The following is a 13,286-nucleotide window of genomic DNA, read 5'->3' as shown; positions in this document are numbered from 1 at the left end:
TCAAACTGTCCAAAGGAGCTATATTGGGAAGATGCCAAGAGGCTGAAATAATTATTAACTGGGAACAGCTCCAGGAAAACGTTTCAACTAGCAAGATTAGTCTTTCAAATGACATCACGGCTAGGACGGAGGGGCTAGTGGAAGACTATCAGAGTAAGGCAAAACAGCTGATCGTAAAATACGCAAAACATATTTGACCAAGATGGCTCCAAACCAGGCCACACCAACGTTGTGGAACATCAAATTGACACTGGATCGGCCTCGCATGATCCGTCAAGCTCCTCGTAGTGGTCCACTGGCGAAGCGGGAAGTGGCGAATCAAATCATACAAGAAATGAGCGACAGCGGCGTAATCGAATCATCAGCTAGTCCATGGAGCTCACCGGTAGTACTTGTAAAGAAGAAGGATGGAAAAATGAGGTTTTGCGTGGACTACCGGAAGTTGAATGACGTTACGAAAAAGGATAGCTACCCATTTCCAAGAATTGACGACACTCTAGACTCGCTATCTGGTACAAAATGGTTTTCCACACTGGACTTAAAAAGTGGCTACTGGCAAGTGGAGGTGGAGGAGAAAGACAAGGAGAAAACAGCCTTCAGTGTCGGAGATGGTCTTTGGCAGTTTACAGTAATGCCCTTTGGACTATGTAATGCACCAACTACTTTTGAAAGACTCATGGATCAGGTACTGAAAGGACTATATTGGAAAACATGCTTAGTGTACCTAGACGAAGAAATTTCTAATTGCAGGTCAGGGAAGCCAATACCGATACGTAGTAGCCTCGTTCGTCATCAGCCGTTTTTGGACGACGCAGGCATTTTACGAGTAGGAGGTCGAATTAAGAACGCATCGTGCACGAACGATATAAAACATCCGATTATTTTGCCTAAAAATTCACCGCTCGCTAAAGCAATAGCCGCTGAAACTCACATCGGTATGTTGCACGCTGGCCCGCAAATGATGCAAGCTGCTATACAACGTAAATATTGGATCCCTGGCATTCGCAATTTAGTTCGGGGTACATACCACCATTGCGTGCGATGCAAACGCTTGAACCGCAAACCGCTACAGCAGCAGATGTCCGATCTACCATCTAGTCGCGTTACGAGTACGTGATGCTTCCTTCAAAGTGCGGCCGATTTTGCCGGCCCATATAACGTAAAATTTACTCATGGTAGAGGCGCGAAATCACCAAAGGCGTACATATGCTTGTTTATATATATGAGCACAGGCGCCATGCACCTAGAATTGGCCGGAGACCTCACGTCTGCAAGCTTTATCGCCGCATTCAAACGTTTCACCAACCGAAGAGGACATTGTCAGCATATGTTCTCCGACAATGGCACGAACTTTGTCGGTGCCGAAAAGGAGCTACGTGCCGCGTTTGAAAGGTGCGTTAACGACGACAAGTTGGCATCTTACTTCGCCAACACCCAAGTCACCTGGCATTTTAACCCTCCAAGCGCTCCACACATGGGCGGCTATTGGGAGGCTGGAACTAAGCGCATAAAGCATCATTTAAAACGCTTACTAGACTCCGCGTTACTATCTTACGAAGAATGTTACCAACAAAAACAGACATTTTTTCACTTTGAATTTTATTGATTTAAGCTTTAAGTACTTTGTACCTATTTCTAATTTTGAACGGTCGTTCAAGGCGGCCGGGATGTTTGCGCCTAATTGGCATCTCTATATGTAATCATATCAAACGTCAATTAGTGGCATTGGCAGCACTGACTGTCGGCTGTCAATGGCTACTTCCGTTTATCTTAAAAGTAATTAAACAAAGAAAAACAAGTGGAAGTGTTTTTTATAATCGGCTATAATCCTCGCGTAAGTAAAACTTACAACCCGCAACCCGCATTTTAACGCTAACAGTTTGTATGTATTCAAGGAAATCAACATTTTGCCCATTTCGGAAGGATCCGGGGTTTTTGCCTCAAAGTCTCGCGGATCGTTCAAAAAATTTAGGGAGTAACTCCTTGCGTATGTACTGTCCTTCGTTCACTAGCTCCAGGAAGGCTTCGAACCTAAGGGACTGGTACTGTTGCGTCTGCCGAAACATTTTTAAGTACTTAAAATGGTCACACCGAAGGAGATGTTCTGGGCTAACTCCTAGTACTCGTTGTCGACATGATTTCTTTAAATCATTTGTGGCTCCTTGCTGGTCACGCAAAATAGCGACTTACGATTGCTAATAATAGTCTTTAAAAACTCATTATTCTCGTCGCACAGTTTTAACGATTAGCACCAACGCTGGCCTATTGTTGATCGCGCCTCTAGATTTTTCGGCTGTTTTGAGAGCTATAATTCCCGATGTGCGAACAGTACCAATCCTGTCCATCACCACTAGCTACCACGCTCGTCATTTGTTCGACTATCTTGCTTTTGCTTCACCACTTTGAGTGTTCTTGCGAAGGACAAAGCCTCACTTGGTAAATATATATCTACCTCAAACTTATTCAGCCAAGGATGTCTCCCTCGAAATCATAAGCAGTCCAAGTGGATATTATTCCTTAACTCATGAGTGAGAATAGTATAATACTACATAATTTAAATTTGACAAGAACCCTGGGTTATTTTTTTAATGTATACCAAAATTTGTAGATTTGTGTTCGAAACATTGATCACAATAGTATTCGTTAAACCAAAGCGATATTTTAGAATGAAAGTCGACCGATTTTAAGAAGAAAGATGTTAAGGTTATATGCTCAGTCCAAACTGTTGTTTTCTGCCATTTTGATACAAGAATTTGTTATGAATAACCGGGTACCGGGTACAGTTTTCAGACTATTCGACTGTCCACTTACTTAGTTACTTACTTACTTAATTGGCGCTTAACCGTTTAAACGGTTATGGCCGCCCAACAAGGCGCGCCAGTCGCTCCTTCGCCACGCCAACCGGCGCCAATTGGTCACACCAAGGGAGTTTAAATCGTGTTCCACCTGGTCCTTCCAACGGAGTGGAGGCCGCCATCTACCTCTGCTTCCATAGGCGGGTTCCGATAAACACTTTCTTGGCCGGAGCATCATCTTTCATTCGCATAACATGGCCTAGCCAGCGCAGCCGCCGCGTTTTAATTTGCTGGACTATGTTGATATCTGCGTATAGCTCGTACAGCTCATCATTAAATCTTCTTCGGTACTCGCCATCGCCAACGCGTAGAGGTCCATACATCTTTCGAAGAATTTTTCTCTCGAACACTCCCAAAGCCGCTTCATCTGCTGTTGTCATGGTCCATACTTCTGCCGCATATAGCAGGACGGGTACGATAAGTGACTTGTAGAGTATGATTTTCGTTCGCCGAGAGAAGACTTTACTTTTCAATTGCCTACCTAGTCCAAAGTAGCATTTATTGGCAAGATTGATTCTTCGCTGGATTTCAGTGCTGATGTTGTTGCTAGTTTTGATGCTGGTTCCCAAATAAACGAAGTCTTTTACTATTTCGAAATTATGACTGCCAACAGTAGCGTGGTTGCCAAGGCGCGTATGCGCTGACTCTTTGCTCGATGACAGCAGGTACTTCATTTTGCCCTCATTCCCCATCAAACCCATCTTTACCGCTTATTTTTCCAGTTTGGAGTAAACAGAACTAACAGCGCGGGTGTTTAGGCTGATGATATCAATCGACTGTCCACTACGTTAGAGTAATAGCACACCCGGTCATTTACTCTCTTGCTTTTGCTTCACCACTTTGAGTGTTCTTGTGAAGGACAAAGCCTCACGTGGTAAATATACGTGCCTACTTATTCACATATGTAACAGGAGCCGTAACGTGCAAATGATATTTAAACTTGGTTGATAGGCTAGAATCAATGTGATTCACTTCAAGGAACTAGTTGGAATAGGGCCGCCTACTTTAGGAAATTTCAAATCTAGAATCTTGGGTGTTGAATGATGAAGTGTGAAAACCAAAACTAACATTCCAGAAGCTATTTTACAGTTTCGCAAATAAACAACGGATGTTTGAATATAAGGACAAGTGATTTTTCAAACCCTTCTCATACGTTCATATATCTTCAACTTAAGTATGAGGATAGAATCATTTAAAGAAGTGTTTAAACCCCTGGAACATACTACTAAAGGATTTTGCATCACTGATTTCGCTTATTATTTTACCCAATCGGAATATAGAATTTTTGAAAAAAATCGGAACTTTTTTCGGGTAACTTGCTTTGTAAACAACCTAAGTATAATTCGAAAAAATTTTCCACTTCATTTTATTTTATTCATTTCATTTTATTGGAATTCATTGTCCCTTAATAATTTTTTGAAAAAAATTCTTTTAGTGTTTTATCTTAATAACTTGGTGAATTGGGTGATGCAAAATCAGTGTTAAGCTGGCATTGTAAGAGCCTATTCCTTTAAAACAACTTTTGAACGGGTAGATAGAGTTAAATTTCGCAATTGGATTCTTCTAACTGGCACTGATCATCCTCTGATACCCCTTTCGACCATATCGTAAAAACTTCAATACTTTTAAAAAAAGTTTATTGGAGCATTGTAAAACCCTTCCAATAAGATAAAGTTTTTTTCTTTTATTTTGTTTACATGATATATCCGATACTGGAGCGCGAAAAGGGAATGGTAATATTGGTAGCAGCAAAATACAATGCACCCGGCCCTAAGGAAAAGATAATCAGTCGCCACCTGTAACTCCAGACATTTCCAACAACTAATTTCGCTGGAATGCGGTATTTTCAGCCTATATTTACTGTTGCTGATCGGAATCACTCGCATTCCGACAGCATTAATATAACAATAATATTAAATGATGTGTAACGAAAATAAGGTCAAACAAAAGTAGGAGCAGGGGGGATTGGAAACACGTCCTTTTCAACCTCCCATTATATTTTGAGCTGTGCTGATCGGAATCTTCATGCATTCCGACAGCGTATTTACGAAACAAAGTTGAGGGGTGATTGGGTACGCGTTATTTTCAATTTCCAACATCCAAAGACATGTTTAGCTGTGTTGATCGGAGACCAATACATTCCGACAGCTTAAAAGACAAATATAATTGAAAAATATAAGTTCCAAATTTTGTTGCCTTAAGCTGGGAGCACTGGAGGATTGGAAACGCGTCCTTTCCAACCTTCCTTAAATGAGTGGCTCCCAGACTTGTCCGTTTGTCACGCCAGTAAATATGCTGATCGGAAACACATGGCATTCCAAAAGCATATTCAATAGAAATAAGTGATTATGATAATGAATTGTACTTAGTAGTTTAAGTTTTAGGCCTAAACAGCCCCAATAATAAATAAATTAAATTAAAATTAAATCAAATCGGTCCAATTTTGGACATGAGGAAGAAATGGCCTAGACAATCTTAAATGAGTAGAAAATATAGGCGTGCGAAAAACGGACGAAAATCGGCGGCGGCGGAGGCTATCAATATTAGCATGACATTCTGCACATTCCGTCTGTAGACCTGTGGCGAAGAACATAGCGTTAACTGCTGTGACGCGACTCAATGCATCATCAAATATTGGACGGACAGACTATCTAGGTCGAAGCTTGTAACGTAGAGGTACCAATCAGATTGGGCGGGATTAAAAGAAGGCAGAAGCTGCAAACTATCGATCAAGCAGGAAAGCCATGGAACCATGCGCGGGGCTGAAAATTGTGGAAGATCATGTGAAAAGAGCAGACTGTAGACTTTGGGTAATTCTATACGACAGCATTACACTGCTAATACGCGTCCAAAAATATCGAGAGAGGTGTCAAATGCAGAAATCCGCCAATGCAGAAAGGTGTCCTCAATACATAATCCTTCCACAGACTTTACTCGACTCTGCACCACGTATGCTCGCCCCTTCTCGAACTCCAAAATATTTTGATGTCACTTCTACCGGACTGTGTGTAATATTTGTTCCAAATATGGGCCAAATCGGACATCATAGGTCGCTGCTATTCATGTAGGTATTATATGTTCCATATATGAGCCACATAGGACCACAAATAAGATTTTTTTGAATATATCGATCCTTGCGCCACCTAGCGGCGATTTTTCTTCATAGGTGTCTTTCTATTCTTGTATGTATTATGTGTTCCAAATATGAGCCAAATTGGACAACACATACAATTTTTTGAATATTTCGATCCTTGCGCCACCTATCGGAGTTTTTTTCTTATTATTGCATTGTCATCGTGTTCTGAACTATATTCCAAGTTTCCAGTTAGTATAATTCTTTTACTTTTGCTGATCGGAATCACTCGCATTCCGACAGCATTAATATAACAAGAATATTATCTGATGTGTAACGAAAATAAGGTCAAACAAAAGTTGGAGCAGGGGGGATTGGAAACACGTCCTTTTCAACCTCCCATTATATTTTGAGCTGTGCTGATCGGAATCTTCATGCATTCCGACAGCGTCTTTACTAAACAAAGTTGAGGGGTGATTGGGTACACGTTATTTTCAATTTCCAACATCCAAAGACATGTTTAGCTGTGTTGATCGAAGACCAATACATTCCGACAGCTTAAAATACAAATATAATTGAAAAATATAAGTTCCAAATTTTGTTGCCTTAGGCTGGGAGCACTGGAGGATTGGAAGCGCGTCCTTTCCAACCTTCCTTAAATGAGTGGCTCCCAGACTTGTCCGTTTGTCACGCCAGTAAATATGCTGATCGGAATGACATGGCATTCCAACAGCATATTCAATAGAAATAAGTGATTATGATAATGAATTGTACTTAGTAGTTTAAGTTTTAGGCCTAAACAGTCGTAATAATAAATAAATAAAATTAAAATTAAATTAAATCGGTCCAATTTTGGACATGAAGAAGAAATGGCCTAGACAATCTTAAATAAGTAGAAAATCGCGGGTTCGAATCGAGCTCAAGGCCTAACAATAATTTTTTATCATTATTATTGTTATGATAAATTTTTTTTCTTAATTGAAAAAATTTTTAAATTAGAATAGAAGAAAGAAAAAATTTTAGACAACTGCCAAAGCTCGTTGTATAGATCCATTTCGGGAACTGCTAAATTCCTTCATCGGCAACGTTTAGGCGCCGCTGCTATAACCATTCAGCCACCACAGCGGTTTTTTGTTTGTCTTCATTAATCCTACTTCTATTCTGGTTCGTGCCAATTGATATTCACACCACTGCGACATCTGTTGCAGAATAGCTGTGAAAATTGGACTTGTTTGTTGGCAATGCTGCCATAGTGTCATATTTTATTGACACTTGTTTTTCCCCGTGCTCTGGGATGTATTAACAATTTTTGTTGTTATATCGGCCTACTGATTTTATGATCGCGGGTTCGAATCGAGCTCAAGGCCTAACAATAATTTTTTATCATTATTATTGTTATGATAAATTTTTTTTCTTAATTGAAAAAATTTTAAATTAGAATAGAGGAAAGAAAAAATTTTAGACAACTGCCAAAGCTCGTTGTATAGATCCATTTCGGGAACTGCTAAATTCCTTCATCGGCAACGTTTAGGCGCCGCTGCTATAACCATTCAGCCACCACAGCGGTTTTTTGTTTGTCTTCATTAATCCTACTTCTATTCTGGTTCGTGCCAATTGATATTCACACCACTGCGACATCTGTTGCAGAATAGCTGTGAAAATTGGACTTGTTTGTTGGCAATGCTGCCATAGTGTCATATTTTATTGACACTTGTTTTTCCCCGTGCTCTGGGATGTATTAACAATTTTTGTTGTTATATCGGCCTACTGATTTTAAGATCGGGGGTTCGAATCGAGCTCAAGGCCTAACAATAATTTTTTATCATTATTATTGTTATGATAAATTTTTTTTCTTAATTGAAAAAATTTTTAAATTAGAATAGAAGAAAGAAAAAATTTTAGACAACTGCCAAAGCTCGTTGTATAGATCCATTTCGGGAACTGCTAAATTCCTTCATCGGCAACGTTTAGGCGCCGCTGCTATAACCATTCAGCCACCACAGCGGTTTTTTGTTTGTCTTCATTAATCCTACTTCTATTCTGGTTCGTGCCAATAGATATTCACACCACTGCGACATCTGTTGCAGAATAGCTGTGAAAATTGGACTTGTTTGTTGGCAATGCTGCCATAGTGTCATATTTTATTGACACTTGTTTTTCCCCGTGCTCTGGGATGTATTAACAATTTTTGTTGTTATATCGGCCTACTGATTTTAAGATCGCGGGTTCGAATCGAGCTCAAGGCCTAACAATAATTTTTTATCATTGTTATTGTTATGAAAAACAAAGGGGAAAAACAAGTGTCAATAAAATATGACACTATGGCAGCATTGCCAACAAACAAGTCCAATTTTCACAGCTATTCTGCAACAGATGTCGCAGTGGTGTGAATATCAATTGGCACGAACCAGAATAGAAGTAGGATTAATGAAGACAAACAAAAAACCGCTGTGGTGGCTGAATGGTTATAGCAGCGGCGCCTAAACGTTGCCGATCAAGGAATTTAGCAGTTCCCGAAATGGATCTATACAACGAGCTTTGGCAGTTGTCTAAAATTTTTTCTTTCTTCTATTCTAATTTAAAAATTTTTTCAATTAAGAAAAAAAATTTATCATAACAATAGTAATGATAAAAAATTATTGTTAGGCCTTGAGCTCGATTCGAACCCGCGATCTTAAAATCAGTAGGCCGATATAACAACAAAAATTGTTAATACATCCCAGAGCACGGGGAAAAACAAGTGTCAATAAAATATGACACTATGGCAGCATTGCCAACAAACAAGTCCAATTTTCACAGCTATTCTGCAACAGATGTCGCAGTGGTGTGAATATCAATTGGCACGAACCAGAATAGAAGTAGGATTAATGAAGACAAACAAAAAACCGCTGTGGTGGCTGAATGGTTATAGCAGCGGCGCCTAAACGTTGCCGATGAAGGAATTTAGCAGTTCCCGAAATGGATCTATACAACGAGCTTTGGCAGTTGTCTAAAATTTTTTCTTTCTTCTATTCTAATTTAAAAATTTTTTCAATTAAGAAAAAAAATTTATCATAACAATAATAATGATAAAAAATTATTGTTAGGCCTTGAGCTCGATTCGAACCCGCGATCTTAAAATCAGTAGGCCGATATAACAACAAAAATTGATAAGTAGAAAATATAGGCGTGCGAAAAACGACGACAATCGGCGGCGGCGGAGGCTATCAATATTAGCATGACATTCTGCACATTCCGCCTGTAGACCTGTGGCGAAGAACATAGCGTTAACTGCTGTGACGAGACTCCATGCATCGTCATCAAATATTGGACGGACAGACTATCTAGTTCGAAGCTTGTAACGTAGAGGTACCAATCAGATTGGCCGATATTTAAACTTGGTTGATAGGCTAGAATCAATGTGATTCAGTTCAAGGAACTAGTTGGAATAGGGCCGCCAACTTTAGGAAATGTCAAATCTAGAATCTTGGGTGTTGAATGATGAAGTGTGAAAACCAAAACTAACATTTCAGAAGCTATTTTAAAGTTTCGCAAATAAACAACAGATGTTTGAATATAAGGACAAGTGATTTTTCACACCCTTCTCATACGTTCATATATCTCCAACTTAAGTATTAGAATCACTTTAAAGGAGTGTTTAAACCCCTAGAACCTACTACTAAAGGATTTTGCATCACTGATTTCGCTTATTATTTTACCCAATCGGAATATAGAATTTTTGAAAAAAATCGGAACTTTTTTCGGGTAACTTGCTTTGTAAACAACCTAAGTATAATTTGAAAAAATGTTCGACTTCATTTTATTTTATTCATTTCATTTTATTGGAATTCATTGTTCCTTAATAATTTTTTGAAAAAAATTCTTTTAGTGTTTTATCTTAATAACTTGGTGAATTGGGTGATGCAAAATCAGTGTTAAGCTGGCATTGAAAGAGCCTATTCCTTTAAAACAACTTTTGAACGGGTAGATAGAGTTAAATTTCGCAATTGGATTCTTCTAACTGGCACTGATCATCCTTTGATACCCCTTTCGACCATATCGTAAAAACTTCAATACTTTTAAAAAAAAGTTTATTGGAGCATTGTAAAACCCTTCCAATAAGATAAAGTTTTTTTCTTTTATTTTGTTTACATGATATATCCGATACTGGAGCGCGAAAGGGGAATGGTAATATTGGTAGCAGCAAAATACAATGCACCCGGCCCTAAGGAAAAGATACATCAGTCGCCACCTGTAACACCAGACAGTTCCAACAACTAATTTCGCTGGAATGCGGTATTTTCAGCCTATATTTACTTTTGCTGATCGGAATCACTCGCATTCCGACAGCATTAATATAACAATAATATTATATGATGTGTAACGAAAATAAGGTCAAACAAAAGTTGGAGCAGGGGGGATTGGAAACACGTCCTTTTCAACCTCCCATTATATTTTGAGCTGTGCTGATCGGAATCTTCATGCATTCCGACAGCGTCTTTACTAAACAAAGTTGAGGGGTGATTGGGTACACGTTATTTTCAATTTCCAACATCCAAAGACATGTTTAGCTGTGTTGATCGGAGACCAATACATTCCGACAGCTTAAAATACAAATATAATTGAAAAATATAAGTTCCAAATTTTGTTGCCTTAAGCTGGGGGCACTGGAGGATTGGAAACGCGTCCTTTCCCACCTTCCTTAAATGAGTGGCTCCCAGACTTGTCCGTTTGTCACGCCAGTAAATATGGTGATCGGAATCACATGGCATTCCAACAGCATATTCAATAGAAATAAGTGATTATGATAATGAATTGTACTTAGTAGTTTAAGTTTTAGGCCAAAACAGCCGTAATAATAAATAAATTAAATTAAAATTAAATTAAATCGGTCCAATTTTGGACATGAAGAAGAAATGGCCTAGACAATCTTAAATGAGTAGAAAATATAGGCGTGCGAAAAACGACGACAATCGGCGGCGGCGGAGGCTATCAATATTAGCGTGACATTCTGCACATTCCGCCTGTAGACCTGTGGCGAAGAACATAGCGTTAACTGCTGTGACGAGAATCAATGCATCGTCATCAAATATTGGACGGACAGACTATCTAGTTCGAAGCTTGTAACGTAGAGGTACCAATCAGATTGGGCGGGATTAAAAGAAGGCAGAAGCTGCAAACTATCGATCAAGCAGGAAAGCCATGGAACTATGCGCGGGGCTGAAAATTGTGGAAGATCATGTGTATATCTTACACGCTAAGATTAACAAAGCTACTCTTATCATTGAAAAGAGCAGACTGTAGACTTTGGGTAATTCTATACGACAGCATGACATTGCTAATACGCGTCCAAAAATATCGAGAGAGGTGTCAAATGCAGAAAGCCGCCAATGCAGAAAGTTGTTCTGCGCAAAAATACTGTGGATCCCACCCCTGATTTCGAAGGGACCCGTGGATCATATTTCGGGGTTTCGTTAATATCTTTTGAACGACTTAAAATTTTTCTTTTCCGGTTACGGATTACTAAAACTGATGTCAAGACGCGTCGATTGACACCTCTCTCGATATTTTTGGACGCGTATTAGCAGTGTCATGCTTTCGTAAAGAATTACCAGACTTTGTCGTGTCATGCTTTCAAATTAGGCCTTGCTTGCCTTGCTATCAGATTTAGTAGCAGCAAGTATCATACATAGGTCATAGAAAGCTTCTGGTATTTGCCAAGAGGACGGAGATATTTTGGGATTCAAGGGGTTGTGTAGCGCAATATATAGCTTCTCCAACCCAATTGTCAACCTCACCTTCGAGCGGCGAATCCCGTTTCACTAACAGACGAGGCTCTGGCGACCCCAAGCTCCTCATGGAACTTGGGGGTGAGGAGGGAGGGATGGCCTGAAGGTTTAATGTGGCCATATAAATCGTTCCCGAGATGGTCGGGCCAGCACCTTAATGGTGCTGTGTTACCGGAGCGTATCGGATCTGTATCCGACAAATGACCATCACATCGATAACACTCCCCAAAACCTTCGGGGAGTAACTAATCGCTACAACAACAACAACAACAACAACGGAGATATTTTATAACATAGGTCCTGATTTCTTCTACAACAACAACAGCCATACATCAGGACAGGTACAATAAGTGACTTGTAAAGCGTGATTTTTGTTCATCGAGAAATTAATTGACTAAGTATATCGTTATTCTTAACAATGCAATCTAACACGGGAAATACATATGTGTAAAGCTAACTAGAGTGTTGTGCTTTTCATATGGCAATAGAATGCAAATATTTGTAGTTTTTAAAATCTTGTAAAAGTAAATCTTCAGACCCTGGGGACATTTTCAACTTTGTACTAATATGCATGTATTATTATATGTGTTGAACTGAGTAGGAGTACAAATTATTAAGCTTAAGACTTTCTCAAAAACAAGGCCGACCGTTCGGTTCGGATTGGGTCAAAAAATCGGGGTTCGGTTGGAAGTTCATATTTGTAACTTGATTTACCTCTGGGTGATATTGACTAATGGGTTGGTGAAGCAGAGAAACCTATTTAATTTATGAGAGCACAAGAATGTGGGGTACGGTGGTGTAGAAAAACTAGTGCAATTGATTAAAAAACAATTTCTAATATCTTACTTCACAACCCTGATATATACGAAGAAAATTGGCATTGCGGTCAGTATCCGCAATTCCGAAATGAGCATTGTGCGACCTACGCTTCCGAGAAGACTTTATTTAACTCACCTTCAATTGTGCTAAGTTGTTGTCTCGGGCAGCATTATAAACAATAAATTTGCAATCCATAGCCAATGCAGAATTTCGTCATAAAAGTTCCTTAGCCGAACAAATTAGTTGATAGTTTTATATAGCCTTCGATATACTACTAAACGGTACTATATATGATTATTTCGTTATTTTGCTCGTTTATAGATAGTTAAATAGTTACCGTCGTGTTTTTTATTTTTTTTTTAACAAATTCACTAAACCATATATCATATATGTTCTAAATTTGTTTTACTACAATTGCACGAATTCTTCACTTTTTTTATTCTTATGAAGCTGTGATGAAACGCAGAAGACGTTTCTTTGTTCCTTGACAGTTCGAAAACGCAGTGCTGCCACACTGCGAGAAACTTTGTCAAGAGCTCTGTTCAAATAACTTTCTTGCCGAAGTCAATACAAGAGCTCTGTTGAAATAACATTATTTCCTATGTAAATACGATAGCTCTGTTGTTCATTCAATTTTAATATGTCATCAGCCATCCTCTTATGGGGGAATATTTTGAATAAGGTGCCACGATTTTCCAACTTTTTTTTTCGAGGGGTGCCGGGGGATCTGAAAATCACAAAATTATCATCCGCAACTCTAGGAAGCTCTTA

General features: G+C 39.1%; 1 protein-coding gene across 4 annotated transcripts in view; it reads right to left on the bottom strand.

Annotated features, from left to right (window-relative positions):
- Nucleotides 1-13,002, bottom strand: part of LOC137245948 (protein fem-1 homolog CG6966) — a 55,309-nt gene extending 42,307 nt beyond the window's left edge. For 2 of the 4 annotated variants that reach the window (XR_010951417.1, XM_067777132.1), the window contains exon 1: nt 12,651-12,989. Coding sequence is in view for 2 of the 4 variants with exons in the window: in XM_067777123.1 (XP_067633224.1) it covers nt 12,651-12,710 (60 nt within the window). In the remaining 2 variants the exon portion in view is untranslated. Of the gene's footprint in view, nt 1-12,650 lie in introns of all 4 variants that reach the window. The other 2 variants (XM_067777123.1, XM_067777127.1) reach the window with 2 other exon arrangements.
- Between the last annotated feature and the right edge of the window lie 284 nt (nt 13,003-13,286).

The sequence above is a fragment of the Eurosta solidaginis genome, chromosome 1 (genome assembly GCF_040869045.1).
Source record: "Eurosta solidaginis isolate ZX-2024a chromosome 1, ASM4086904v1, whole genome shotgun sequence".
Classification (NCBI taxonomy): domain Eukaryota; kingdom Metazoa; phylum Arthropoda; class Insecta; order Diptera; family Tephritidae; genus Eurosta; species Eurosta solidaginis.
This window is presented reverse-complemented; position numbering and strand designations above follow the sequence as displayed.